This window comes from Podarcis muralis, chromosome 7 (assembly GCF_964188315.1).
Source record: "Podarcis muralis chromosome 7, rPodMur119.hap1.1, whole genome shotgun sequence".
In the NCBI taxonomy this organism is placed as follows: Eukaryota; Metazoa; Chordata; class Lepidosauria; order Squamata; family Lacertidae; genus Podarcis; species Podarcis muralis.
In genome coordinates, this window is record NC_135661.1 from 13,678,760 (window position 1) to 13,704,851 (window position 26,092).

The 26,092-nt window shown below is 48.2% G+C and overlaps 2 protein-coding genes and 1 long non-coding RNA gene across 4 annotated transcripts in view; 2 read left to right on the forward strand and 1 right to left on the reverse strand.

Moving 5' to 3' along the window:
• Positions 1-269: 269 nt before the first annotated feature.
• Positions 270-18,339, reverse strand: LOC114602648 (uncharacterized). The gene is made up of 3 exons (XR_003707959.2): positions 17,812-18,339; positions 10,428-10,707; positions 270-560 (listed from the first exon to the last, which is right to left on the reverse strand). It is a non-coding gene; the product is annotated as an uncharacterized LOC114602648 (long non-coding RNA).
• Positions 10,509-14,283, forward strand: FIGLA (folliculogenesis specific bHLH transcription factor). The gene is made up of 3 exons (XM_028741101.2): positions 10,509-10,724; positions 12,524-12,676; positions 14,053-14,283. Exons 1-3 carry the CDS (start codon positions 10,509-10,511, stop codon positions 14,281-14,283), a joined length of 600 nt encoding a protein of 199 aa, XP_028596934.2.
• A 182-nt stretch (positions 18,340-18,521) lies between the features above and the next one.
• ADD2 (adducin 2) overlaps positions 18,522-26,092 on the forward strand; it is an 88,500-nt gene continuing 80,929 nt past the window's right edge. The window contains exon 1 of one of the 2 annotated variants that reach the window (XM_028741093.2): positions 18,522-18,861. The gene's annotated coding sequence lies outside the window, so the exon portion shown is untranslated. The remainder of the gene's footprint in view (positions 18,862-26,092) is intronic. The other variant, XM_028741092.2, reaches the window with a different exon arrangement.

A 26,092-nucleotide genomic window follows, 5' to 3' on the forward strand; every position in this document is an offset into this window, starting at 1 on the left:
TTCAACATGACAGCAAGTGGATTCGTATTGGCAAATCTGTAGGAGACGGGCTTATCCATGGCTGTGGGCAAGAATAGCAAAATGGAGGCGCCATCTCTCTCCCAAAGGAAACATTCAGCGTAATACATAATACTTTCCCACCGTATGTTGAACTTATTTTCTCCCTCCCTTAATTAACGGTAACCAAGAAACTACTTCCAGAAAGAGGTCCCTGGAGTAGAAGAACTAGTAATTAAGCCTGGAAAGCATGAGATGGATATGATGAGAAGTTGGTGATTATTTATTTATTTGTGTGTAGCCATTTCCATATGACTTAAAGCAATTTACAGACATAACATACAAACAGCTGAAATAGCTTTAAAGAGAACAAGAAACAACTGAGGGGTTTGAAAACAATACAAAATGTGCACCAAAGGCTGAGAAGAGACATTTTCATTTAACTGGATAAAAACATCTTCCTTGGTTTCTGTAAAGTCCTGATATTGTGTGCCTGGCATATCTCAACGGGGGATGCTGTTCCACAAGAGGGGCCATCACATTGAAAGCCCTGCTCTGCATTCCTGTGGAGAAGGCAGAGATAGTTTGGGGACTTTAAGCAGAAATTCTTCTGCAGAAAACAGTGGCGTCTTAGGTATTATTTATTATTTATTGAATTTATATACCACCCTATACCTGGAGGTCTTGGGTTTAGAAAGAATAACACAGTGAACATACTGATACATACATTTATATGTAGCCCATAAATGAAGAGATATAAAAGAGAGAGTTCAAAAGGATATCGGTAGGAGAATCTACCTTTTCAGACTGTATTAAGAAAGTGTCAAGAAGTTTGTGTAGGCAAACTCAGCCTTGAGCCAAACTGAGCGAAAGCAGGGACTGAATTCTTCCAATTTAGGTATGCTTTTCCTCTGAGAATGTAACTTAATTTCTGAGCATGGGTAAAGCTAAAGCAAGGGAATGCTTCTATATAAGCCTGTGCAATTGATAGTCCTGTGGACACCCCAACAGCTGCTGTTATTCTGACCAAATAAAAAGCTGTCTTAAACATTGCAACTGGAGTGGGTAATTGAAGAAAATCCACATCAGCATTTTCTCAAGAGATGCCAGCAGAAGGACCTTAGCTCATTAGCTTTGCATGAAGCAGTAGTGTAGGGGGGGCAGTGGCCCCAAGTGCAAAATTATGAGAGGGGCGCAACCAGGCTCCCTGCTGTCTTCCGAAGCTGTGGGGAGGCAAGCCACACCTGGGCTGGGCCTTTGCACTTCGGGGCTGGGGTGGTGCCTCCTTCTCCTCAGACACCCACATGTACGAGGGCTCACCTGGTCTGTGAGGTGGCAAGGATGGAAGTGGAGGGGTCTGGGGAGTGTTGGGCGCAGTGGCTGAGGCTCAGGCCAGGGGGGAGATTGCACCTGTGGAGGGGGAGGGCAGCAGCGGCACCCCCTTGGAGGAGGAAGAGGAAGGCAGGAAAGCGCCCAAGGGAGGAAGCCCCCTCCCAGTGCACGTCTCCCCCCAGCTGCCCTGTCCACCAGGGGGCACAACACTTGTCCCACCCCGGGTGCTGCAACCCACGCTATGCCACTGGCATGCAGAAAGCCCCAGGTTCAGTCGTAGGACTCAGAATGCCCTCTGCCCAAGACTCTGAGAAACGGCTGCCAGTCAATGTATACAATACTGAACTAGTTGGTCCAATTGTCTGACAGACTATATAAATCAGCTTCCTGTAAGGAAGAGTCCAGCTAGGAGTGTCCAGTGTCACAAGAGCAGGACACTCCTCTGCCAAACTGCTTCCTTCCTCTCCAGACTCCAGTGTCCCGTCCCCCCCGGACTAGTGGCCTTCTCTGTGCTCCAACTCCATCACCCAGGTCCAACTCCCTGAGCTCCTCCCGATCTGACCACCCTCTTCATGACATCTCCTTGGGACCTGTGGCACTTGGCCATTTCTTTCTTTTCTTTAAAAATATATGAAGGGCGGACTTTGGTGACCTTCTGGGCAACAAAAAAGGAAAGCTGATATTCAAAGAATGCCTGACCACCACCGCTGTGTCAAAGCTCTTGGATAATGTTTTCACTTAAATGGCCCAGAGGAGGCCGAGTAGACCCTAATCTTTGCCCTTTACTTAATTCTTATCTAGAAGATAAGGTTCACCATTTTATGGCTGTATCCAGCACTTGACACAAACATAATTTCTTTGAAGGAGGAAACCCAAGGACAAGTGGGGGGGGGGGGCGTTAAATCTTTGCTCTACCTACCATAACCTCTGACAATGTGACCACCCACGTTCTATCTGTCGGGAAGAGCACCTGCTGTTCAAAACTGGCCACTATCCCACTGGAGTGCGCCAAGAGAGGGGAGGTCCTTTCCTGTTAAATATTAGGCAAGGAAGCACCAATGGAAGACCTCCTTCTGTCTTCAAAGCCTTTTAAACACAGTGGTACCTCAGGTTACGAACTTAAACTGTTCCGGAGGTCTGTTCTAAACCCGAAACCGTTCTTAACCTGAGGTACCACTTTAGCTAATGGGGCCTCCCGCTGCTGCTGCGCAATTTCAGTTCTCATCCTGGGGCAAAGTTCTCAACCTGAGGTACTATTTCTGGGTTAGTGGAGTTTGTAACCTGAAGGGTTTGTAACCCGAGGTACCACTGTAGAGATACCTATCCCAGGTTAAAACAAAAAAAAATCCTTCCAGTAGCACCTTAAAGACCAACTAAGTTAGTTCTTGGTATGAGCTTTCGTGTGCGTGCACACTTCTTCAGATACACTGAAACAGAAGTTGCCAGATCCTTCTATATAGTGAGAAGGTGGGGAGGGATATTACTCAGAAGGGTGGTGGGAATGGGTGATTGGCAGATAGCTGTGATGAGCCTGTTGACGACTCTTAACGACTGCAATAGGTCTTACAGGGAAAAGCAAGGGGTGAGAAGGTGAAAAATGGCTTTGTCATGTATAACGAGATAAGAATCCAATGTCTATCCCAGGTTGCATCTGTATCAGACTTGAGATTGTTTTTATAGGTTCTATTAATCCTAGAATTGCAGAGTTGGAAAGTTCCCCAAAGGGTCATGGAGTCTAACCCTCTGCAGTGCAAGAAACCAGGGAGGAAGCCGGGAATTGGGGCGGGGGAGGGGCAGGAAACCCTCCTGTCACCATCCTCTGCCTGGCTCTGTCCAGCAGATTCGGAATGAAATGTCTCGACAACAGTTGTTTTAAATTACTTTCTTTTGACCCCAATTGCTCAGAAAAATCTGTCAAAATCTTTCATAATTGGAAGACCAGGAAGTTAAATAAAAAACTAAAACCAGGCAGTACCTTTCATGCAGTTAGTGAGTATATTTTGCAAAATTATGAAGAATATGCCATTTCCCATCTTATTTTTAAAAAATCTAAACTAAAGGGTTTGGGGGGGGGGGTTGCTGAAAACCTTTCCAGCATTTCCTTCCCAAATTCCTCCTCTTTTCCAATGCAGTTTTTCTGCGCACACTCAGTACGCAGAGCCCATTGAGATGCTCCCCTCTCATCATCAACCTTAGCCAGGTCTTTACTCTCCAAAAGGTACTGACTGACTGCTCTTTGGTACTACAAGTGTCGCATGGCTGATCAAGAGAGATGAGCAGAGCCTTTTCCGTGGTAGGGGAAAAGATTTTCACCTCTTTTACTAGGTCTGCTATGTTCCTTATGATTATTCCTAAGTGACATCCCTATTGGAATTCATGTTGCCATTAATCACTTTGGGATGTTTCGCGGAAAGCAATTCATAGCTTTTTAAAATGTATTTATTCCATTTATATCGCACGTCTCCCCCTGGGAGCTCAAGGTCTCCCCTCTTCATTTTGTCCTCACAACGACCCTGTGAGGTAGGTTCAGCTGAGAGATTGTGCCTGGCCCCCATCCCGTGAGCTTCCAGGCTCTGTGGAGATAAGTGAAGTAAATAGAAAAGTGCTCCCTCCAACGTGGGGAAAAAGCTGGGCTGTCCAGGCTGCCCCAGCGGGGTTTGGGCGAAGTCATGATTGTGACTGTGTGAACTGCACACCTGAGCTGAGCTCATATTTCTCTCTCTGCTGGGAAAATGTTCGCCTGCTTTTTTCTGGAGCTTGACCCTCTCTTAAAGGCGCAGGACAGGCTCCCTCCGAATCAGCCGGCAGGCCTGGCCACGCACAATTGCCCTGTCCACAGTCCAACTGTCTCAGAGCAGGTTTCTCGTCCTTACAGGCTTTTGTGCGGGGTGGGGCACAAATCCCTCTGCAGGACCATGCGCAGCACAGAAAGGACCCCGTCAGCATCCGCTGCGCCCCCCCCCCAGTCCCCCCCAGGGAGAAGAGGCGCGTGCAGGTCGGCATGCCTGAGAGATGCGATGAGCTGAGAGAATCGGAGAGGCGCGTTTGCCCAGAGATGTCCTACTCCGGCTGAAACAAAGGCAGTTATATAAGCCCTTGCGACAGCTAAGCGCACTCCTAGCATGGGCAACGCGCTGCTGCCCCCTAAGGTGCGATCTGCTCAAAATGCAGCTGCAGCACCAGGCAGAAACCTGGCTAGGGCCACGATGTGGGGAGGCGTCTCAGAAGGTGCCTCTTCTGCCACTCTTTCTCAGGGAGAATCTCTGGGGGGCTTGCTTTCCCCGCCACTGAAACAGCATGCTGGGGCGCTCTCCCATTGTCCCTGGCAAAGGGCTGCCATTCAGCCAGCCAACCCTCCCAGCTGCCATCGCCTCCCCAGAAGGACAGGTCAGACTTTGCCCACCTAGTGCCCCCCCAGATGTTGGGCTACAACATCTGGGGCTGACAGAAGTTGCAGCTGATGTTGAGGCAGCTCAGTGCATTCTAGCTCAGCTCACATCTGTGGGTCGCAGCAAAGGCTATATTGCGCCCCAGCAACAGAAGCAACAACCCAGGGGGCAAAGCTGGTGGGGGCAAAGCTAGAAGAGGCTACCTGAAGTCTCCTGGTCCTTTAACAGAGAAAGCCTCAGGTGTGGTTATTCCCAACACAGGTTTTCAGTGATTTGGAAGCCTTCATTAGGGCAAGCAAGCAATCACCTGAGATATCCTGGACTGGGCTGAGGAAAAAAGGGAGCCAAGGGGTCTGCTGGTCTCTTCAAGTCTGTAAGTACAGGGTCCACTTCAGGGTTTCCGAATGCCTGGCAGTGGTGGTAAAGTACTTGTCGACTTCTCTTGAAGTATGTAATACTAATAATAATAATAGTATTTTATTATTTGTACCGCGCCCATCTGGCTGGGTTTCCCCAGCCACTCTGCAGGCCGAGACTCAGCAACAGAGAAAGGAGATGTTATTATTGTTTAGCCCTGGTAGTTAGGATTTAGAGAGAGACTGGCCCCATCTATGTGTTTATGTATTCTGTGCCCTTTGTTAAGCTCTTGCAAGAATGTGCAATTGTAATGAAAATTATTTAAAATGGAGCAACACCACAGGCCAGCCAAAGATTAAGATTGATAGAGAAGACCTTCCTGCAACTCTTGGAGGGGGGGGGGGGGTTAAGAGTGCCTTCCCAGTAGGACTCCCTCTCCAGAGGGGTGGGGGGGTACTTTTTCTTTACAGCTTCCACTGGCTGCTCAAACTGCACCTTTTGAAAACTGAAGAATTGTATTTTGGTGTTCTCCCTGTAATGTGTAGTATGGAATTACTGTTTTGGGGCTAGAGTGTGGAATTTTGTTTAACTGTTTTAACTGTGTCACATACCTGGGACTTTTCTGGGGTAGGGAAGGTATCAGTACAAGAAGAAACCAGCAGAGAGAAGCAGGCTGGATGTAAAAGTCTGGGAAACTGAGAAAGTCTTTGGCACTGATGGGACACCCAAGTAGTAGTTTTGCTTCCTTCCTAATGGTGGAACTCATGGACATCTAGTGATGCTGATGGTTGCAAGATGCAGGACAGTTAAAAGGAAGTCTTCCTTCACTCAGTGCACGGTCAAACTATGGAACAGGCACCCACAAGAGACAGTGATGGCCACCAATCTAGATGGCTTTAAAAGAAGATTAGTCAGATTCATGGAGGGCTATTGATGGCTGCCAGCCATGATGTCTATGCTGTGCCTCCACAGTTCCTGCTGTTGACAGAAATGCTTCTGAACACCAGTGGAAACCACAGGAGGGGAGGGTGGTCTTGCATTCAGATCCTGCCTGCTGGTTTCCCACAAGCATCTGGTGGAAAAGTCTTTATCAGGTGAAGCTGAGGGGCCACCACTGAGAAGCCTCATTCTGTGGTAGAAGTCATGCAGGTGGGCAATCTAAGGGGAGACCCTCTTTGTAGATGGCATTGCTTCATGTCTTTCAAACACCAGTGTGCCAATTCTGCTGCATTTGGGGGCACTCCTGCCGAGTGAAGCCACAAACTTCTGCCTTAAAGTGTGGCCCAAGCAGCACTATTGCCACTTGTCATGGCTAGGGCATGTTGAATTTTTCAGCTTTCAAATCCTTAGAACGAGGGGTGCTAAAAAGTTGGAACATGACTTGAGAACTCAAAAGATATTTTGATTAAATTAATATAATTTAGTTTTGCTTAGTAAATGCGTAAAATTACATAGAAAAGATTAAAAATGATTGCAAATTACTTGCAGCTATATTCTATATTAATTTTATTTATTTATTATTATTTAGTATTACCTGACATTTTCAGAATGTAAAATTATAATTATAATTCTTTGGTTTTCTGAAAGCAGTTGATGTGCTTCTTCATCAAATGTAGAACTTACCAAGCTAAATGTTGCCCAATCACAAAAATTATAGCAGATTTGGATTCCTCACACCCCAAAGCATATTTTTAAGACCACACCTCATGCAGTTTGGAGACCCTGCACAATGTGTTCTGTTGAAGATCTTCATGTGTGGGAAAGTGGTCCAAAGCTTTAAAGGTCAAAATCTACACTTTGCATAGAGCCCAGAAATGAACTGGGATCTGATGCAGTTGGCATAGTGTTAGTGCCATAGACTCATAATGCCTGGCCCCAACCTGACACCCTTGCAGGTGTCCTTTGGCCTAAAGTTCAGTTTCTGAACCATCTTAAAGAGCAGCCCCATGTACCCCACATTACAGCAGTCTAGCCAGAGTATGAATGACTGATGCCAGGCTACCTCTGTCCAGGAGTCACAGCTGGCAGTAAAAGGAATTGGTTGCACATGGGCAATCTGTGCCGCCAGTATAATAGGTCAGTGGTTCCCAAAGTGGATGGGGAGGATTACGGGGGGGGGGGGTGATGCTAAGAAGCAAGGGGGCAGCGTGGGGGCGCTGGAGGTGTAAATAACTACCAGACTTTGAAAAGCTGGTATCGTTGGGTCAAGTTCATCACTTTTCTTGAATTAATTAAACTAAACAGTTTTAATTGGATTTTGAATAAATGTGCAATTCATTGTTACTCCTTTGAATGTTACTATGCTAATATCTTCCTTAGTGGGTCAGGAAAACCACTGTTCTTAATAATGCTTTTTATAGAGTATGGTGCACTGGGGGTGAGTCTATGGAACCAAGGGGGCAGGGGCCCCCAGAGGTTTGAGAACTTCTGACATAAATGGTCCCAGGATGGACACACACACCAGATTCCAAACATGGGAGTGCAGCCCTGCCGACGAAACCTCAACGGGCAGTTTCCTCCCTATATGTTAAGAAGGGATTACAGTGGTGCCTCGCAAGATGAAATTAATTCGTTCCGTGAGTTTTGTCGTCTTGCGATTTTTTTTCGTCTTGCAAAGCACGGTGTCGGGAAAGTTTTGGAAAAGCTTCAAAAATCACCAAAGTCTTTAAAAACCTCAAAAAAGGCTACCACACCGCGTTCTATGAGTTGCTCCTTGAAGTCAAGTCGCAACTGTATTAACGGTGTTAAGAAAAAGGAAACAAACTTGCAAGACGTTTCCGTCTTGCGAAGCAAGCCCATAGGGAAAATCATCTTGCGAAGCAGCTCAAAAAACAAAAAACCCTTTCGTCTAGTGAGTTTTTTGTCTTGCGAGGCATTCGTCTTGCGAGGTACCACTGTAGTTAGTGCCCTGTGTGAGCTCAATATATCAGTAAGTTTTCAACCAGTGTGCTGTGGCACCGTGGGGTGCCTTGAATGATGGTCAGGGGTGCCACGGGCAACACTGGCCTCTGTCCCCCTTTCCTTCCCTCCCTCCTTTGATTCCCTCTCACATCTCTGCCTCCCAAAGGCTTGCACAGCTGTTTGTTGCAGCAGCCCTGGCTACAAGCTCCCCAGGCGAATGGTGCCTCTGGGGCTGGCCAGGGGGTGCTTCCCAGGCCCCTGTGGGGCAGTGTGAGGAGGCACCTCTCTTTTGGATGGGGGTAGGGGTGGGGCGTGGGGAGCTGCTAAGAGGCCAAGGGGCGGCAGCAGTGACTGCCGAGAGGACTCTTAAGGAGAGGAGGCTGAGGGAACACTCCATAAGGGAAGGTGTTTGAAAAAGGGTGAGATGTTGCCAGCTCGGCAGGCATGGGGTGACATAACTGGGCTCCTGAGCCCCACAGGGGAGCTACAGAAAGAAGGTAGTTGGTTAAGGGAGCCATGGGCCCCAAAAGCTTGAAAACCTCTGCACTATATAAATACTGAAGGGTTGAGCAGCAGTCTCCTAGTGACACCTTCAGGAGCTTGTCATTCACTGCAGAAACAGGACCACTGAAAGGCAGCGTTCCCTGCATCCAAGTCACAGCTCGTCCAGACTTCCTTTGGTGACACACTTCTAGGTGCCGGTCCAGCCTTTAAAACTCCATGTTTGAGCATTCGGGGGGGGGGTGTCCCTGAACTTTGCCCAGTTAAACCTGTGTTTTGCTGCTGAATCAGAGCAAACAGCAATAAGGTTTTCCGTGGATTGCCATTAACTCAAATTAGGCGGTGAAATTCAGATTTTCCTGTGGAAAGCGCTGCCGCAACAACAGCAAAACTGCTTGGACACAAGGCTTTAAAGCCTGGACAGCACAGCGCAAAAGGAAGTCTGGATGAGCCCCCAGACTCTTATCCTGGAAGACACCAGGAGATCCATCTGGTCAGACCAGCCTCTGGGGCTGGTCAGACTCAGGGGTCAGCAATGAGATGCATTTTAAATAAAAGGACACATTCTACTCATGTAAAAACACACTGATTCCCAGACCGTCCGCAGGCAGGATTTAGAAGGCGATTGGGCTGGATCCGGCCCCCGGGCCTTAGTTTGCCTACCCATGGACTAGCTGAATTCCCCCCCCCCCCAACACTCATCATTCCTGGAGCCTAACTGCAATGGGCCAAGATCGGCTTTCCTGGGCCTGCTGCAACCCTCACCAACCACAGCCAGCACAATGGGGGAGGGGGGGGAGAAGACCCCACCCCCGCCACCCCCGCCCAGCCTTTTCCCCTCCATTCTGAATGTTCATAGGCTTTCTTCTTCCTCTTCTGTCTGTCTTCTTCAGAGCAGAAAAAGAATACGCAGCAGAGGTGTGGGTGTGGAACACCTACACATGTAAACATGGATGATTTATCCTTATTACTCGGCACTTGTTGGTTTGAACTGGTTTGGATTTAAACACTTGTTGAACTCATTAGCAAAAACAGAGCTAAGGTGTTTTTTTTAATAGCTTTAGTTGAGCTAAGTTCATTTTAATTAACAGAGAGAAGAGATAAGGCCAATCATTTCGTGCAGCTAAGAAATACATTGGTTAGATGCCTCAATGATGAAATTAAAAATGTTGGCGTGAATAAAGCAGCCTTATCTGACAAGTTGACAATAAGGGAAAGCTGCATTTAAGAATTTATAATAAAGAGCCAGTGTGCTATATTGGTTAGAGTGTAGGGCTAGGGCCTGGGAGACCAAGATTCAAATCCTCGGTAAGCCATGGTGAAGCTCACTGGGTGACTTTGGGCCAGTCACTGTTGTGAGGATTAAAGGAGGAGGGGGTGAAACATGTATATGCCACCTTGAGCTCCTTGGAGAAAAACATGGAATGTAAATGCAATAAATGAATATATATAAACAATATAGCTGGTCGCTAGGGATGGAAGGGTCAAGTTTGGTTCTGTCAGAGTCTCATTTTTCTATTCTTAAATTTTGTTCTCCATATTTCTGCAATTTCAGAGTTATTTCCCCCCTCCCCCGAAAAATAGCCCCCTGAAACTTCATCAGCATTTCACTGCAAATTTGTCCTAATCAGCACATGTTTGGATGCAGCTTTGCATACAAACTAATGCACATATTTTTTTAAAAAAAACAATTCCTCCTAATATATTCACATTTGGTTTGTTCTGACAAATATATTTGTATGCAGACTTTCCCCTAATTTGTGTGTTTTCATAAATGTTTTTTAGCTGGAGAACTGCATTGCAAAATGTGGAAAAGTGCAAATTCCAAAAGTTAGCTGTGTTTTGGTTCTCTTTTTTTTAAAAGTGTGGATTTAAACATTAAGTGCTGCAACTTTCTCCTCCATCCCTGGCTGGTCCCCCCTCCCTGAAATGTGGCAAGGTGGGTTTTACCTGCAGCTGGTGACTCTCTTGCCATGACGAGGCTGCTCCTGATGCTCATCAGCTCTGCTTTGTCATCTCCAGGGAGTGAGGATGGCGAAGCAAGAAACGCAGCAGCTGCCTCAGCTTGCCCCGGCACCTTCCGCTGTGATCCTGGGTGAGATGCTGAATGAACACTTTGGCCCCATGCCTGTCAAGGCCCCCATCACCCGAATGAAGAAGAAGTCCTCTGGTGTCTACCTTCCCACGGTGAACCAGGATCAGGTCCTGGGAAGGAGGCAAGCAGCGAACGCTAAAGAGAGAGAGAGGGTAAGCAGACACAGAGACTGAGGTTTGAGAGTGAGCCCTATTGAACACACAATAGAACTTAATTCCAAGGAGCTGTCCACTGTATGAAGCCACAAGAGTTTCTGACCTCCTAGTTACAGAATAATAGGATAGTAGAGTTGTGCCATCTAGTCCAGGCTCCTGCAATGCAAGAATCCTGCCCAAAGCTGTCCCCAGGTGGGCTCAAACCGCCAACCTTCTGGTTAACCCATTGCACCACCTGCAGGAATCTCAACTAAAGCATCCATGACAGATGGCCATCTAACCTCTGCTTAAAAACCACCAATGAAGGAGAGTCCACCAACCTTCCAAGGAGGTCCATTCCACTGTCAAAGAGCCTCTTCCCCTCAGAAAATTCTTCCTAACGTTTTGCCGGAATCTCCTTCCATGCCATTTGAATCCATTGGTTCAGTCCTACTCTCTGGAGGAGATGGTCATTGAAGCCTTGCAAGCTGTATGGAGTGGTCATTGCATTTTACAAGTTGATTCCTTGGGGCTTGGTAGGGAAAGAGATGTTCTTTTTCTGTACCCAGATGGCCATTCCTCGGTTGCCACCAGCCAACGCTTCCTGGAATATTTTGTCTTCTGGGGGAAGGACTGTTTCCTTCTGCCAATTCCTCCAGGAAAGCTGTCAGGACACAGCAATAAAATAGCTTTTATTCTCTTAGAGAGCATTCTTATCAGAAAATCAGCCATTGCTAACTGTTTACTCTAGATAGCTTGGGTAAACTTTGAGGTTAGTTCAGCAACCTGGTTGCATCAGACTTTGGCAGAAGGCAAATGGCAATAGCTTTTGGGGAGTTGAAGGGAGGCTGAAAGAGGCTCATAATGTCATACTCATTCCACTTCTGTCTCTGGCAGGTATTTGTGTTGTGTCAAAAATTAAAGACAAAACCAAGGCAAAATCTATTTAATTAAAGACAAAAACAGGGGGGGGGGTGCGCACGCACACGTGCAAAGAGTTGTTTTAAACTGTGTTTTAATTGTTGTAACTGTTCTGGGGCCTTAGAGTGAATAGCAGGTAATTAGAATACTAGAATTGCAGAGTTGGAGGGGATTCCAAGGGTCATCTATTCCAGCCCCCTGCAATGCAGGAATCACAGCTAAATAATCCTAGACAGGTGGCCATCCGACCTCTATTTAAAAACATCAAATGGAGACACTACCTTCCACTCTCGAACAGCTCTTACCGTCAGAAAGTTATTCCTAATAATAACCATAGTAATGTGAAGTGAAACCTCTCCCAAACCACTTTCATCTCTCTTAAAAACTCTGCTGTCGTAAGTGTTGTTTGACATCCCCAAAGCTGCAGCAATTACAGCAACAGCAACAGGATTATTAAGCATATGGCAAAACTGGAGTTTGAATCTCTGTCCCTCTGCCCTCAGGCCAAATCTTGAAAGTAAACAGGGGTGTCTATTGTGGGCCTCCAGGTGCTTTTGAGGCTCCATCTCTCATCACCCCGATGGTTGGCCAAGTTGGGCTGGTGCTGATGGAAAGTCAGCCCAGCATCTGGAGAGCCACAGGTTAGCCACCCCAATATCATCTCCAATTAGCAGGCAGCCAAAGTGAAGAAAATGAGTCATAATTTGGTTTCATGAACAGGTTAGTAAAAATGCACATCTGGAAGGACAGGTGATGGGAGGGAGGGGGAGCTCTTCCCAACTGCTCATCACAGGATGAGTGCAAAGGAAGGAAAAGTTTCTCCGGCTTGAAGGGCTCAGGAGACACTAATCTCTCGGCTTTAATTGCTTGCTTTTAAAAAAAAACCCCACACACAGATAAAGAACTTGAACAGTTGCTTTTCCAAGCTCAAAGCTATCGTGCCACTGATTCCGAAGGACCGGAAGCCCAGCAAAGTTGATATGCTTAAAGCCACTTCTGAATACATTCGCCTGTTGCGCTCAGTTTTGGAAGAAACTGGAGGGTGTGAGGTAGGAGCAAAACTAACTTTGCAACCCCCCCACCCCTGCTGAACTTCCTGTGATCCTCATTTGAGGCCCTTCTTCAAGGGTCTGGAGGGTGGCAACACGAGAACAAGCCTTTTCTGCGGTGACTCCCCATTTGTGGAAGGCTCTCCCCAGGGAGACTCGCCTGGCACCATCATTTTATATCTTTAGGCGCCAAGCGAAAACTTTTCTCTGTAACCCAGGCCTTTGGCCTTTAACTATCTGTGGCCTTTTAGAAATGGGTGAGGTGTTTTAAAAACGTTTCTTTCCCCCCTTGGTTTTAATGTATCTGTGTGGGATGGGTAGATTTCCTTGGGCCAGATAAAGCAACAAAGAACCCTGCCACACGGTGCGGTCTGCTGAAGAACCTCCTGAGTTTGTTGCAAAACCCTGTGCTGTGCGGGTTCCAGGGCATCCCCTGGAATGCACCTGTGGAGCTTGGGCCCTGCTCACTGGGACACCTGTGGCACTTTAACTGCGGCTGCTTCCAAGCAGGTTAAAAAGGTAAAGGTACCCCTGCCCGTACGGGCCAGTCTTGCCAGACTCTGGGGTTGTGCGCCCATCTCACTCAAGAGGCCGGGGGCCAGCGCTGTCTGCAGACACTTCCGGGTCACGTGGCCAGTGTGACATCGCTGCTCTGGCAAGCCAGAGCCGCACACGGAAACGCCGTTTACCTTCCCGCTAGAAAGCGGTCCCTATTTATCTACTTGCACCCGGGGCTGCTTTCGAACTGCTAGGTTGGCAGGTGCTGGGACCGAGCAACGGGAGCACACCCCGCTACGGGGATTCAAACCGCCGACCTTTCAATCGGCAAGTCCTAGGCGCTGAGGCTTTAACCCACAGCGCCACCCGTGTCCCTACCAAGCAGGTTACTGCAACCCTGTCCTTCCCTGGAAAACTACAAGCAGAATTGCAACTGACTTTCCACAATGTGGGGTGATTGATTTGGGGTGGTGGAGGGTATACATCACACTACGTTTTGCCTAAATAAGTGGGTGGGGAAGGTATCTTCCCCACCCCCACCATCATTAATTTTTCCTTGAAATAAATAATTGAATTTGCACTAAAGCACTTATGAGGCAATAGCAAACTTTAGCCATACCTGGAATTGTACAGCGAATACATTACATTCACTGTGTTTATTATTCATCTATTTAATACTTTAATATCCCACCTGAGTTCAAAGTGACAGAGATGGTTCTCTCCCTCCTTATTTAATCCCTACAAAAAAACAGCTAATGCTCTGCCCATGAAATCATCCCAGCTCTTTCCCAAGCACCCCTTTCTTTGCAATTTTTCATATGTATGTGGTCATCCAAGCTGTCTCACTACTGATCTGTTTTCCTTTCTGCTTCCACAAGCTGAAAGATCCAGCAGGTCACGGTCCTTCTGGGCCCTCTTCAGTGCCAGCACCTCTAGAAAAGTGCTCGCCAGCCAGTCCCAGGCCCCAGAGACCCAACAACTGCATCAAGATGGAAAATGGGATGGAAGTGGTGTGGGCAAACCCAGTGGTGCAGAGCCCAAAGTGGGCCTGGGAGGAAACACTTATTCCTACCTATGTGGGAATTTTGGAACTTCACACAACCGGATAGCAGGTTAGGTTTTCTCCAGGGCTTGGTTTTACCTTTTACCTTTTCAGTGGTTCCCAAAACAAAATTTTTTTCCCCTTCCAGTAGCACCTTAAAGACCAACTAAGTTAGTTCTTGGTATGAGCTTTCGTGTGCATGCACACTTCTTCAGATACACTGAAACAGAAGTTGCCAGATCCTTCTATATAGCGAGACTTTGGCTTTGTCACCTTCTCACCCCTTTTTCACCTTCTCACCCCTTGCTTTTTCCTGTAAGACCTATTGCAGTCGTTAAGAGTCCTCAACAGGCTCATCACAGCTATCTGCCAATCACCCATTCCCACCACCCTTCTGAGTAATACCCCTCCCCACCTTCTCACTATATAGAAGGATCTGGCAACTTCTGTTTCAGTGTATCTGAAGAAGTGTGCATGCACACGAAAGCTCATACCAAGAACTAACTTAGTTGGTCTTTAAGGTGCTACTGGAAGGGGAAAAAAATTTGTTTTGACTTTACCTATCTGTAAGTGGTTCCCAAAGTTCGCGATGCCGCCCTCTGTGGGGCTGTGGGATTCGGGGGGGGGGCACTAAGAGGCAAGGGGGCAGCAGCGGGCGCTGGAGATGTACCGGTAAATAACTTTGAAAGGCTAGTATTGCTGGATCAAATGCACAAATTTTGTGGAACTGGCTAAGCTAAACGGTTTTAATTGGATTTTGAATAAATGTGCAATTAATTGTTACTGTTTCGACTTTTATTGTGTTCAGCACCTGCTGAAAACATTCTTGTTTAGGCAAGATGCTACCCAGATGCTTATAAATGCCAATGTGAATTTTAATCTGTTTTCGTATTTTAAGTTTTTGTATGTTTTAAAGTATTGTAAATTTTTCTTGGTTTTATCATTTTTTCCTTTTTGTAAACTGCTTTGAGGTTGGTTGGTTGGTTGGTTGGTTGGTTGGTTGGTTGGTTGGTTGGTTTTTACAAGCAAATGGTGTATAAGTTTTATGAAATAAAACAAACAAATAAATAAGATAAAGAGTAGCTCATGTACTTACCCGGGTAATCCTATGCCCCCCCCCCCCCGAGGCAGTACAGTAGTGCCCAATTTGGAAACAACTGATTTAAGATTATACATTTTATGTTGCTATTTCATTGCTATCCTTTACCTCCTGTTTTCATTTCATTCCAGTTTAATCCTTATCCTATTCTGCATGCTGCCTTCAGAATGCAGGATGGAAAATCAAGAGCGCAGGACTGGAATAAATCAGCAAAGACGCAGATGCACTTCCACACCTGCGAACAATTCGTCTTTCAGAGCCTCCTTTGGTGCAGATGGAGGGTCAGCTCTTCAAGACGCAGCACTTACAGAAAGGAACCCAAACTGGGTGTTCTTGTTTGATGAGTTTTCATTTGTTCTGTTTAAAATTAAATGAAATCTGCCACAATGATGACTCATGCTTTGCATCTTTGCAGTCTAGTCTTTGGACCAAAATTCATTGTGGGGAGCAAAGAGCTTCACAGGGTAACTGAAAGCTTCCCCTAAATATGGGAGGGTGTTCTCGGGAAGGTTCAGTGCAAGAGAGAAGCCAAAGCAGGGAGTTTTGTTTGTTTTTTGCTCCATGGACCTGATCCTTATTAGGAACAGCCTCATGAGCTATTTGACAGTGAAATACACTACCTCAGAAGGCAGTGGAGGTTTCTGAACCTCATTGGAAGTTTTTAAGCAGATGTTGGATGACGGTTGTCTTCAGCTGAGATTCCTGTGTTGCAGGAGGTTCAACTAGATGAGCCTTTGGGTCCCTTCCAATTGGGTCTACAATTCTATGATTCTAAGGTATGTATGGCAATTTAAAGTGGATCCAATGAACCCCAGCCAGGGGGGGGGGGGTGTGTGCTTGCATCATCCTCATCTAAATGGCAGCCCATACTTTCTTCCCCATTTAGTTTACCTTTTCCCGTTCTGCAGATAATGTGATAAGGGAAAATCGTGTTCCATGGGCAAGTGGGTTGGGTGGCCAGGGGTTTTTTTTGGGGGGGGGGCTTTATGTGTGTTGGGAAGTTTTGCTGTGTGCCATCTAGCTCCATGCCCTTCTCTTCCATTTTCGCATCACCTGAGCACAACCAAACCATTTTGTTTCCATCAGCCCCCAAAGAAAGGATGCACCGTGCTTATTCCTGGCATTTGCAGAGAAAGGCACATTTGCTGTGATTTATTTTTACTCTTAAAGCAGCTGTTTTGTACAGAACTGCTCTTCTGCAAAACTGCAGTGGTCAAAAAGAAAAATGGCCTTTGCAGAGGAAAAGTGGGGAAAGAGGAACGGCTAAGGGAGCTGGGCATGTTTAGCCTGGAGAAGAGGAGGTTAAGGGGTGATATGATAGCCATGTTCAAATATATAAAAGGATGTCATATAGAGGAGGGAGAAAGGTTGTTTTCTGCTGCTCCAGAGAAGCGGACACGGAGCAATGGATCCAAACTACAAGAAAGAAGATTGGTAAAAGTTTGTTATTGAAATACTCTGTGAACAAAACCATTTATGAGAAAGGGGAAAAAACCAGGTGTGCATGCACAGGTAAACTAATCCTTGCATACCTGTCCATAATGGACGTCTAGTTCCTGTAACTTCCAGAGGGCAAAGAAGTACTAACTGAGGGTGGGGGGGGGGACAGACAACAACACATAGCATGGAGGCATCCCATCAAGCACCACACACTAGTGTGGGAACATCAAGGCGGATTTCAATGGAAAGTCCTCAGAAGCAGAGAAATCAGAACTATGTGACACAGTTGTGCATTAGCCCCCTGGAGTGTGCACAGCCTCACACCCATACAGCAACAAGGAACACAACACAGAGTGGGATAACAGACTGTCACAATTTGCATGTGGGATTCCATCACATACCAGCAAATTCAGGTTGCCCAATTAGCGCAGAGGGGTTTTTTTTGCCATTTTTTCTGCTTCTTCCCCCTGCCCCAAAACTGTTTACAGGTCAAAAGCGATGGGAGAAACGCCTTTCTGCATATTACCTGTCCAGTAAGTGCAATAACCGGCAGTTGGTACTTCTAGGAGGCTGGAGAGGAGACTCGCCATCATTGCCTTCTCCGACATTTGCCTTTTGCTGCTGTGTCAGCCTCCTCTGGGGAAAGGATATGGGAGCCAGCTGAACCGCATTTAAGCCAGGCTCCTTGGAGAGCGGCAAGAGCAGAAACTTCATCGTTGCTTAACTCTTGTTTTGCTCTGTGGTTATGTACTTAAGCCTGGATGATTGGGGGGTTTTGTGGGCGTGTTTGTAACGTTGAATTTATTCTGTGATTGCCAAATGGTTGGTTTTTGTGATTTCTGAAATCACTGACTTGCTCTGCATTTTGTTTATTTGCATTTCTAGTGCTCTGCATTGTGATGTTTGGCGTGTTTGCTGTAAGCCGCTCTGGGCGCAGCTCACTGGGGAAAAGCGGCATCTATCCGCGCAGCAGAAAAACCCCGAATGAGCGCTCAATAAAGAATCAGTGTCGTGTAACCTCCCCGCGAACTCGAAGCATACAATCCAGTTACTTACTTCCATCAAGGATCTCATCGGGCTGGGCGAGATCGTTTCACAAAAAAACGTGACCCCTGATCGGCAGAGCTGGTCCTGGCTCCTTGCCTCTTCCCTCTCCCGCAGCCGCCCCGCGTCCGAGGCTCCAGTCTCGCGGGCCACAGAGTGGCGCCCTGCTCCTCCCGCGCCAGCGCCAGATGCGCGCTACATTTCAAAGGCAGCATCTTCCCACATGCGCAACGAGGTCTGTTGATCGCCGCCGCAGCGCACCGACTCAGACCGTTGGGTCCCTCGACCCCGTGCTGCCTACACAGACTGGCAGCGGCGGCTCTCCGGGATCTTGGACGGGCGTTTCTCTCCCCGCCCTACGTGGGGTGCCAAGCAGGTGCCCTTCCCCTGTCGACTCCTGAGCAGCAGCCTACTCCTAAGTAACGCCATTAAAAACAAGTGCCGCGCAGCCATATAAAGGAGGGAGGCCAGCTCCATCGCCGGCTTCTTCTTCTCCTTCCAGCCCCTTAAAGGAGAGGGGCGCATCCTTCCGGCCCACCCGGCTGGGGGGGCCTCCTGGTGCCAGCGGCCCATTGCGTCACCGCTCCTCCCTGCAGCAGAAGACGAGGCAGCGCGGCGGCTCGGGGGCCGAGGGACGCGGCGCCTCTGGCTGTGCGCGCAGCCGTCCGGAGGGGGGCGCTCGGGGCGCGGGGGGGAGCCGCCCTTTTGTCATCATCCGAAGCGGACGGGGCGAGGCGGGCAGGTTGCCTCCGCCGCCCGGTTGCTGGGTCTCGGGTCCCTTTTGGATGCTGCTGCTGCTGCCGCCGCCTCCTCCTCCCCCTGCCCGGCATCTTCCCCACCTCCCTGGGCGGATCTCTTTCTCCGCGGCGCGCAGAGCAGCGAAGGCGCCTAAGGAGACCAGGAGGAGGAGGCGCGAGGCGCGGCGAGGGACAGATCCGGAGATCGCAGGATGGGCTCCTCCGGTGGGCTCCTTTGACTGGGAGGAGGAGGAGGAGGAGAAGGGACCGCACTGCCGGGGAGGAAAGCGAATAACCGCCCCTGCAAGGAAGATGCGCTAAACGGGTAAGGAGGAGGCAAACCTTTCGGATTTCACCCGCACCTTCGACAAGTCGGCTTTCCACTTTATTGTCTCTGCTTCTGTTGTTGTTGTTTTTTTAAAGATATAGGTAAAACCAATTTGGTATGAATGTTTTCACCGGTGAATTTGTGAGTCGAAAGGTGCTCCCCACCCCACCCCATCTTGCAGCAAAAAGGAAAACCCCAATGGGCTGGGGTTGCTGCTGCTGCTGCTGTTTTTCGTGGGCTGCTTGCTCCCTCCGCCAGCACGCGAGTGAATTCCGAAGAGCCCAGGTGGTGTTTCTTGAGCTGGAAGCGGAATATAGGTGGGGATGGGGGGTGGAGGTTACTCTCTTGCACGGTTTGCATAAACCAGATTGGCCTGTTTTTGCAACAATTTTAAACCGACCGTGGCCAAAAGCCCTGTATGCTACAACGCAGCAGCAGCCCATTGGACAGAATTGGCTGCTGGTCATCTTAAAGTGCGTGTGTGTGTGTGTGTGTGTGTGTGTGTGTGTGTGTGTACACAGGTGTATTCTGGATACATTGATCCCTACAAATGAAAACCTTCTGATCTGGCTTTACATGCCATGGAGATTCTCTGGCGTTTGATCTCTGGGGATTCCTCTGGTTTCCTAGGCAGCGGGTTCACACATAGATACTTGGCAACAGAGGTGGGTCTTAGCTCTGCACTTTGAAGTGACTGGAAAATGCTGGGAAGTGTCCCTGCGGCGGCTGATACTCTGGGCCGGATCCAGGGTCCTCTTTGTGTCTGTGAGGTTCTCTTCCTCCACCTTGCGTGGGTTAGGAAGGAGGACGGGAGGGAGGACTCCCGAGCCACACTTAACCTGGGCTTGGCCTCATCCCTGCTGAATATTCATCTCTTTCTTTTGTTTTCTCACTGTCAAAGCAAGCTCCTCATCGTGAGGGCTGCTGCAGCCATGGCTCACCCAGTCTCCTCTTCCAGGAGGTCTCGTGAGTCACAGCCCCTGCGAAATAGGCGGAACATGCTCAGTAGGTCTAAGGAGGAGAGAGAGTGTTGCAGCCCTGAGCTTCACTTTGAAAACAATCCTACTTCCCTTTCCCAACTACCAGGTCTGTGGTTGCTCTAGGCGCTGCTGTCTATCAACCAGGGTCATCTGTATTTATGCATTTATTGCATTTATATCCCAACTTTTTCATCCAAAGTCCTCAAGGTGGCATATGTCGTTCTCCCCCTCCTCATTTAATCCCTACAACAACCCTGTGAGGCAGTGACTGGCCCCCAAGGTCACCCGGTGAGTAGGGATTTGAACCCTGGCCTCCCAAGTCTTAGTCTGACACTCGAACCACCATTCTTCACTGGCTCTTGTCAGTACTCAAACTACATAATTCTGTGATGAGACCCCGTAGTCCCTCTTTCAGAATGCTTTGAGGTGGGGGCATCCTTTCACCCCCTCCCTGTTTTCACGAGAATCTTTCCAACCTCTTTCAACCTCTGTGGCTTTGGGCCTGGAGGACGAGGAGTGTCTGCTTTGTTGACTCAGGCGATGTTCTGCTGGTGGGCCATGTTTGAATTACAGGGGAACAGAGCGGGGTCCGGCTGTCCTCCTTAGCCACAGTTTTCAGAAGGTTGTGGGAGCAGCATGGTTTCACTCCAGTAGGAATGAGTCACAGATTGGGGCCCACGGATTGCAAGGACGATACCCTATTCTTTCGCATCTTCCCTGTAATTTGAGCATTGAACCTTCTCTTGGTATTTCACAGAGTAACAGAAGCAAAAAGGTAGGAAAGGGGAAGCCTCTGCCCCAAAGAGCTTACAAGCTAAGTACTGGGGCTAATGGGAGTCGCAGTCAAAAACATCTGGTGGGCATGATGAGACATCAGTAATGTAAAGCACTCATCCTGGCTTCCTGCCCAAAGAATCCTGGGAGCTAAGAGTGGTTAGGCGACACTTAGCAAACTAGGCTTCCCAGGTTACATTATGGGGGAAGCCATTTCTCATAGGGCAGATTCACAACGTGCATTTAAAGCACAGGACTTCTAGGGCTGGGTGATATGTCGCTATATCATCCGATTTTCGGTGTCTGCGTCTGTGCAGACACTATTTCCGGTGCCGCAGAAACGAGTCCGCGCACCGCGCTGTGCCGATTTAGTGCAGCATGCGGGGACTCGCCAAGCAAGCGACTCAGTTTGAGGGCGGCTCGTGGGCCAGTTAAACGACCCCCATGGGCCGCTTGTGGCCCATGCGCCTTAGGTTGCCGACCCCTGGTTTATGCTATGCAAATATAATGATGCAGGAAAAACCGTGAAGCCACCAGTGCCTCTACATAGCTCCATCCTTATTTCAGACATCACTGAAAACCAGATATGACTTCCCACAAAGTATCCTGGGCACTGTAGTTTGTTAAGAATGCTGGGAATTGTGTGTTTATGAGGGGGAACTACAGTTCCCAGTGTTATTTGGGGAAGGCATGTGCATTAAATCTATGTTGGGTATGCTTTAAATCTAGGCTGTGGCTTTGACCAAAGTCTGCTAAATACCTCTTCAAGCATGTCAATGTTTTATCAGGCTAAATTACTGTGGGTGGGCCTGATTTCCTTCACAGGGTGAAGGGAGTTAACCCTTTTTTTGCTTACTACCATCCCCCTTCCCCAACTCTGTTTGCGGCAGGAGGGAAGTCTCTGTGGGTGTCAATGGGATCACTCTCCCTCGACTAACAGCAGCATTCAGGAGAAAGTCCTCATTGCGGGTGTGGGATCAGAGGAAAGTGTTTACTGCCTCTCCCTGCACGCTGCAGACCCAACCCAAACATACAGTGGTACCTCTGGTTGTGAACTTAATTTGTTCCGGAGGTCTGTTCTTAACCTGAAACCGTTCTTAACCTAAGGTACCACTTTAGCTAATGGGGCCTCCCGCTGCTGCCGCACCACCACTGCGCGATTTCTGTTCTCATCCTGAGGTAAAGTTCTTAACCTGAGGTACTACTTCCGGGTTAACGGAGTCTGTATCCCGAAGTGTTTGTAACCCAAGGTGTTTATAACCCAAGGTACCACTGTAGTGGGTTTGGGGTGGGGGCGAGGCACCTACAGCTGCTGCTTATAGTTGTAAAAAGAGACCCTGCCCTTGAACCATTAAGCATCATGTCACGTTTAGCTGCAAATTCTGACAGCGCAGGCAACTGTGAGTCAAAGGTAACCCGCAATGGAATGGGAGCCAATGCCGGTGCATGCACTATCCCTGTGCCTGCCTGTCTCTGTTAGGCATGAGGACTAAAGGGTGCGGGCAGCATCCCAGCGAGAGACGTTGGGTAGCCGGGTCTCCGGGTTTGACCTCAAGTGCCAGGTGTGGGGAAGAGGGGGTAGAACATTGCATCACGCAAGGAAATACCCTCGAACTGATGGAACATAGGAAGCTGCCTTAGATGAGTCAGACCATTGGTTCATATTGTCTACACTGACCGGCAGCGGCTGTCCAGGGTTTCGAGCAGGCGATCTCTTCCAGCCCTATGTGGAGATGCCAGCAGGGACTGAAGCTGGGATGTTCTGCATGTGCGGAAGATGCTACAGCCCTTTCCCTCAGCACTGTGTTGAATACAACACCTTGTTGTGCTCCTTGCTGCCCAGGGCTCCTTTGGGAGGAAAGATGCGTTAGAAGAGGGAGGGAGGGAGGGAGGGAAGAAGGGAAGAAGGAAGGAAGGAAGGAAGGAAGGAAGGAAGGAAGGAAGGAAGGAAGGAAGGAAGGAAGGAAGGAAGGACCAAAGGACCAAACAGTGGTTAGGGAGGCAGGAACCGCTCAGTTAGATCGCTGAGGTGACAGAAGGGAAGATTGCCCTTGTTTTCATCCATGAAAGGTCTGTTATCACCAACTTTTCAGTTTATTTATTGTTTATTTCCTTATCTATTTCATAGCATTTATACGCTGCTTGATTGTTAAATGAAAACCCTCAAAGCGGTATACAAAGAGAATAAAACAATAAAATTATCAATAAAAATCACCCTTTGAAACATTCAAAAGATAAGATCAGAAATAAACTAAAAACATACAGCAACATTTACATGTCTGGATAGACTTGTCTTTAAAAGCTGTTTTTAGCAGGCACTGAAAGGAGTACCGGGAGGACGCCTCTCTGATGTCAGTAGGCAGGGAGTTCCAGAGTGCAAGTGCTACCACAGTAAACGGGCCATGGACTTGTGCAAGCAATCTTCCTGGGAAAACTGTTGACATTGCAACTTCTCGGCCCCAAACACACTGACCAGATGCTTGGAAGCTGTGGCTGGATGGCTGCGTGGGAGCCGGTTGAAGTTAAATCCTTCGAAGACAGAGGTCCTTTGGCTAGGTTAGGATGACATGGGGTTGGGGGGCCAACTCCCATCTCTTGCGGGGGCTCAATTAGTGCCAGCGCCTTCTGTCAAGAGCTTGGGTGTAACCTTTGATGGCTCCCTCTCCATGGAGGCGCAGGTTGCAGCCACAGCAAAGGTAGCATTTTTCCATCTCCACCGTATCAAGCAGTTGGTCCCTTACCTTTCTCGCCCTGATCTGGCCACAGTGATCCATGTGACGGTCACCTCCAGGCTTGATTATTGTAACTCGCTCTACATGGGGCTGCCCTTGAAGCTGACCCAGAAACTCCAGCAGGTGCAGAATGCCGCTGCGAGGCTCCTTACGGGGTCCTTGTCGCAGGATCACATTCATCCAGTGCTTTACCAGCTGCACTGAATCCCGGTGGAGTACAGGGTCAGGTTTAAGGTGCTGGTTTTGACCTTTAAAGCCCTATGCGGCCTAGGACCCTCGTACCTACAGGACCGCCTCTCCTGGTATGCCCCGCGGAGGACCTTAAGGTCCACAAATAACACCACTTTGAAGGTCCCAAGCCGCAAGGTGGTTAGATTGGTTTCAACTAGGGCCAGGGCCTTTTCAGCAGTGGCCCCGACTTGGTGGAACGCTCTGTCACAAGAGACTAGGGCCCTGCGGGACTTGACATCTTTCTGCAAGGCCTGCAAGACAGAGCTGTTCTGCCTGGCCTTTGGTTTGGACTCAGAACCGACCCTTATGTTTCCCTCCCCTTATGGTTTTGATTTATGGGCTACTATTAAAATGAGGCTGCATTTTAAATTGTATTTTAACCTGTATTTTAGTAAATTGATTTTTGTTTGTTTGTTTCCCCCATTATGTTTTATTGTAATTTTATTAGTGTTAGCCACCCTGAGCCCAGCTCTGGCTGCGGAGGGTGGGGTAAAAATAAAAATTATTATTATTATTATTATTATTATTATTATTATTATTATTATGACTATTATTCATTCCTACGCTCTTATTAGTCAGAGGTGGATTTAGGGAAGCGCGACCAGTTCGGTCACACTAAGTGCGGATCCTCAGGGGCGCTGCAACTATGATGTGGATGTTGGTTTCTGCTTTCCTTCACTGTGCAGCGAAAGGGCTTGTCACGAGACAGGTGTTTACATTCCACAGTCTGTACTGTTGGAGTTTCTCACGGGAAAGGGAGACTGGATGTGACGTACACTGGTTTCCTGTTTTTCACTGTGTGTTTCTCTCCAAGCTGTCGAGGAGAGAGGATGCTTTTTCTGCTCCTGCAGAGGCAAGATGTCTTTCTGTAATATAACTGCTTTGAACTGTAAATAAAGCAATATTGAGTATGTAGTACGTACTCCTCATCCTTCCGCTGGGCACGGAACTCTGCTTTACACCAACACGTGGTTATGGGCTCCAGAAGTCGAATCGGAGTGCCGGCAAAGGATCGGAATGCAGAGGGACAGATCGGATTGGAATCTGCTCTGCGCGTAAAAGTGATTGATGAGGTATGTACTACTGCTCCGGGCAGCCTGCCAGCTTCTAGTTAATGGCTTTATGGCTGGACTTTGAACTTTTAAAGCCGTTTTGCCGGGAATAGGCAAAAGGCTCCCAGGCACAAGTTACTATGCTGGGGAAATCGAAAGTAACTTTTAAAAGTGCGCCTTTGGAATAAGGCAGCTGCAGCAGTGACGCAGCAAGATTTAAAGCAGCATATATAACGCTGAAGGCTAATGCCAGAGTCATGATGGCCCTTCAGGATGCTTGTGGAGTTCCTAAGCTCAACAAGAAAAACTATGCGGACTGGGTTCAGTATGCAGAGGCAATTCTGCGGAAAGAGGGTTTGTTTGAGGTGATTACAGAAACCCCCCCAGCTCCAGTTACAGATGCATGGGCAGCTAAAGATTCCAAAGCAAGGGGAACTCTTACATTGATAGTATCCCCAGAAGAGCTCTGTCTATTGCGTGATAAGACCTCAGCCAGAGAAATTTGGGGCGCTTTGAGAGAGGCTCACTTAAGGACAGAAGCTGGATCTACTATGTTTTACTTTAACAAGCTGCATAATATGGCTCTTGCAGAAGGTGGAGATGTGCGTTTACATCTGATGGAGATGCAAAATCTGAGACATGAGCTGCAACAGAGAGGACTCAACTTTCCAGAGGCTGTGTATTCTTTCATGATACTACAATCTTTGGGTTCAGGTTGGGAGTCTGTTGCAACCCAGATTGCTGTGCAGCCAACAGCTCAGCTGACAGTGGACTTTGTTACTGCCGTGGTTTTAAATGAAGCAGATCGCCGCGGTGCTAGCTGCATGGGCAAGGGGGAGTCTTCACAGACGTCGTCCCATAGTGCAGTGGAACCACCAGATGGCGCCAAAGCTTTGAAGGCAGTGAAATACTACTCGTGTGGACGTCTAGGCCATATGAAGAGGGAATGCAAATATCCCAGGGCCAAGACAGAGCAGCGCAGCGAAAGCTCATCGCGTGGAAAAGGCCGAGGCAAAGGCAAAGGTCCGGTGTGTAGGACAACGCAGCACAAGGCTATGGTTTCACGCTTCACTCCAAAGGTTGCAGAGGTCCAGAAGACGTCTAGATCTTTCTTCGTTGTTGATTCAGCGGCGACCCACCACATGTGCAACGATAAGAGACTGTTTGTGTCTTTTACACCGCAGGAAGGTGCGATTCACCAGGCGGATGACCACACTATTCCCAGTAAAGGCTACGGAACTGTTGTTCTTCACAGTTTGGACTTATCGATACAGAATGTCCTTTACGTGCCAGACGCCAAACATAATCTTCTCAGCGTTGGACAGCTAATTGAGCGGAACATTGACGTGTCCTTCAAGAACAAGAAGTGCATCATCACAAAGAAAAATGACTATGTATTGCATGCTGAATATGTTGATTGTTTGTTTGTTTTATATTATGATGATGATGTTGTGCAGGA